Source organism: Plasmodium cynomolgi (assembly GCF_000321355.1).
Source record: "Plasmodium cynomolgi strain B DNA, scaffold: 0093, whole genome shotgun sequence".
Classification (NCBI taxonomy): Eukaryota; Apicomplexa; class Aconoidasida; order Haemosporida; family Plasmodiidae; genus Plasmodium; species Plasmodium cynomolgi.
In genome coordinates, this window is record NW_004192714.1 from 1 (window position 1) to 3,559 (window position 3,559).

The 3,559-nt window shown below is 26.8% G+C and overlaps 1 protein-coding gene across 1 annotated transcript; it reads right to left on the minus strand.

The window, feature by feature from the left end:
* Positions 1 to 2,058: 2,058 nt before the first annotated feature.
* On the minus strand, positions 2,059 to 3,278 carry PCYB_002220 (CYIR protein; the record flags this gene model as incomplete). The annotated part of the gene is made up of 2 exons (XM_004227643.1): positions 2,059 to 2,220; positions 2,346 to 3,278. 2 exons carry the CDS (start codon positions 3,276 to 3,278, stop codon positions 2,059 to 2,061), a joined length of 1,095 nt encoding a protein of 364 aa, XP_004227691.1.
* Positions 3,279 to 3,559: the final 281 nt, after the last annotated feature.

Here is a 3,559-nt window from a genome sequence, read left to right on the forward strand (position 1 = left end):
TCCCAAAGTTATAACCATGAGGTAAATATCCTCTATTTAATATATAACATAGTTATGGATTCAACTGGATTATCTATGTAAAAATGATACCCAGGCATATAAGTTTTTTACGTATTTTCTACACGTTCCAATGTACGATTATTCTCCGCTTGGATTTTTATGCTACATATATTAGTGTCTTTTTAACTTGCCTTAATCTCCTAATGAATACATGTGTTACAGTATTTTTATTATATACCTGATTCCACTGCCATGATTTACATAAATAAAATTGGATCGGGTTATTGGTGCAGTCATAAATTTGATTATCTGTATTCATTTCCATTTTGTTGTTCCACATTTATTATTTAACATGAAAATAAATTTTATATTACAAAAATGCCCTCATTTTTATGCAATTATCTATTGTTCATCTAAAAATATTTTCTATAAAGAACACAAAAAATGTCGAATATCACTTTTAAGGGACCGTGCAATGATAAATGAATTTTAAATGATAACTATCAAGACATATGCACAATGAAAACCAAGAAGGAGAAAAATATATAAATTCTGTGATAACACATTGTTATGTGGTGCATCCTTCTATGATGCGTATCGGAACTTTCTGAAAGTAAAAACAGTAAGGTTTGTTAATCTAATGGCAAACACGGCAATTTTGTCGTAGATAACTATCTTATTACATCTTGCTTTTTTTATAAAATTGTTTTCGAAAGAATCACAAAAGAGAATGGAGATAGGAATGCTCTCTAAGAAAGCTTCATTAAAATATACTCATAGGCGTTTTTAAGAATAATGTAAATATAAAAATGAGGAAAATATTTGGCATTTCAAGAAAAAAAGGCATCTAAAAAATATTGCACACTAATATCCTATCCCTTTGAAGGGTCAAATATAATATATGTAATTTTCAGTTTTAAATTGCACTTTTATGATTCTTCAATGTTGTATAAATGCTTTATTTATAATTAATTATTTACATAAATCTGCATCCGGTATATCACATACGTAAAAGGAGCTTATTCTTATAGAATATCTATGCTTCTTTTATTTGATTTATATATTTATGAAGAAATGTGTAAATTTATGAAAAATTTTTTTTTTATACCACTTTGTAGCATATATACACATTTAGCTGCAAATGTACACATATATATAAATATGCGAATTCTTTATTTTTAGGAAAAATAATTCAGAATTGGATAGTTATATAAACATTTTCATCCTTGCGATGTGCACTTTTTATATTTACCTGTCATTTTGAAAATATTGATCTTTGTTTTTAAAGCAATGACTCATTTGCTACTTCTTTCTCAAACTGTATTAATCTATATTTGGTGTATTTATCGTCCTAAATTTACACATTTTAAACGATTCATTATATAAATTAATTTCGTGCATATTAATAGTATGTACAAAAATAGTAACTATCAATTGCACCTTCGTTAGTTAAGAGCATCAATCAATAATAATGTTAATGAACATATAGAAACAGATAAGCCGCTTTTAACCTTATATCCACATTTATGTGATAATTCGTAAATATTTTATGTAGCAAACATAACGATTTATCATCAATAAAGCATTTATTTATTGTTTTATAGAGAAAATAATTTCTAAAGTTATAGTATCCTTATGTTTTCTATTAAGTGTTTGGAAATATTTGATTTCATTTTATATTAGGGTGATTTTTCCTCTATGGTTCATATTGTTAAATAAAACATGACTCACTAAATAGATTTGAAATGAGTTTTATTTTTATTTGAGTACGATATATAAATAGTTCAAAATTATTTTCGAATTTTTTACTACATTATTATATGGATTTATTCGTATACCTGTCGTATACTTATCATATCATTATATTTTTATTTATCATCACACTACAGCATAGTTTCCATTCATTATAACATTGGTGGTCTATTGTTTTATTTTTAACTTGTCTGTTCCTGATTACTGCAGATTGTATTTATTATTTTCTTTTATTATTTTGACGCTCATTATTTTCTAGTACATATATAGGAATAAAAGAAAGATATGTTTTTCTTAACTTATAAATTACCTAGATTGATATTCAATGTTAAACCTATTAATGTCCATGTACGGGGGATAAAAATTATATATATCTTGTTTTACTTCATTTCGTCCTCGAATTATATTCTGGATCGTGTTCTTGATCTTTTGAACTCGTGGATATAACAAGGATCCAACTGGGGTAAACTAAAGGAGGTAATAAATATAACAAAAATAAAAAGAATTTAAAGCACAATTATGCCTGTTTAATAGGAATATTTTATTACATGAGATGTTCGGTGTGTGTATTTATGCAAACAATCACAATTTACTTTATACAAAAGGTATGAAATGGTTGCAACCCCTATAAATGGAATACCACCTGTGAGGGCAATAGTTAAAGGTGCCTCGGCTACTTCAGACATTTCTGGAGAATGTTGAGGTCCTTGTAATTCCGGATATCCTGATTCTCTTCTGGAAATACGTTGTCCTATAATCACCGATTCTCCTGTTGATACTGATGGTTCCATTAATTCTACACTGGGTCCTGCAGAAGAAACTCTTTCTTCATCTCTTGTACTTGGAGTATCTGCATCATTAATTGTATGTGGACATAGAAATTTTGATAATAACTCTCCATATTGGTTAATTTTCTCAAAATCTTCTAATATATTGTAATAATTGTAACCTTTTTCCGTTCTAGGTTGAGCTTTTAATCTCTTATATATTTCTTGAATTTCATCTAGGTAATTCTTAACTCTTTTTGTACATTTGTGGCCTTCATTTCTAATATGTATCTCAATATTACGATAATTTATAGTATAGTCAAAAAGTTTTTTATTATCAAGAAAATCCTGTTTAGTTGATAATTCTTCACGTATAACACAATTAGAGGATTTAGGGTATATAGACCAAAAATTGCGTATCTCACTCATGATTTTCTGACGGTCATCTTCATTATGAACTTCAGGCATGTCATATATTTGTTCATATATCCACAAATTCAAAAATATGCATTTAACCGAATTACCTCCAACCAATCTTATTTTGTCATAATTCTTTAAAATTGCTGTAAGATGTAGGCAAAAATCTCCAAATTGTCTATATTTATACTGTAATTTACTATTTACACCATCGCACTGAATTTGATCATATGAATGAGGGTACCTATATGGGATATTATTTAATATATTATAATAAGAAGCAGTCATCGAAACAATTGGATCATTCTGAAAATTAAAAAAAAATAAAATAATAGTGACCATATTGCTTTCTAGAATTTAATTAGCATTGTTTGTATGTCCTTTTTATTAATGAAAAAAAATTATGCATGCTGTTATTTAAATAAAAGTTTAATTACTATGACCGCCATCATTGATAGTTCTTTTATGTGTTACTATGCATATGTTTGATGAAGAAATAGTGTTTATTATTATATGTTATACTATGTGTAAAAAATATTATCAACTGTATATATATTTGTATGTGTTTATCACTGTTTTTTTATAAAAGTTAATAGTCTTTTATTTCAAGTGAATTTAAAACA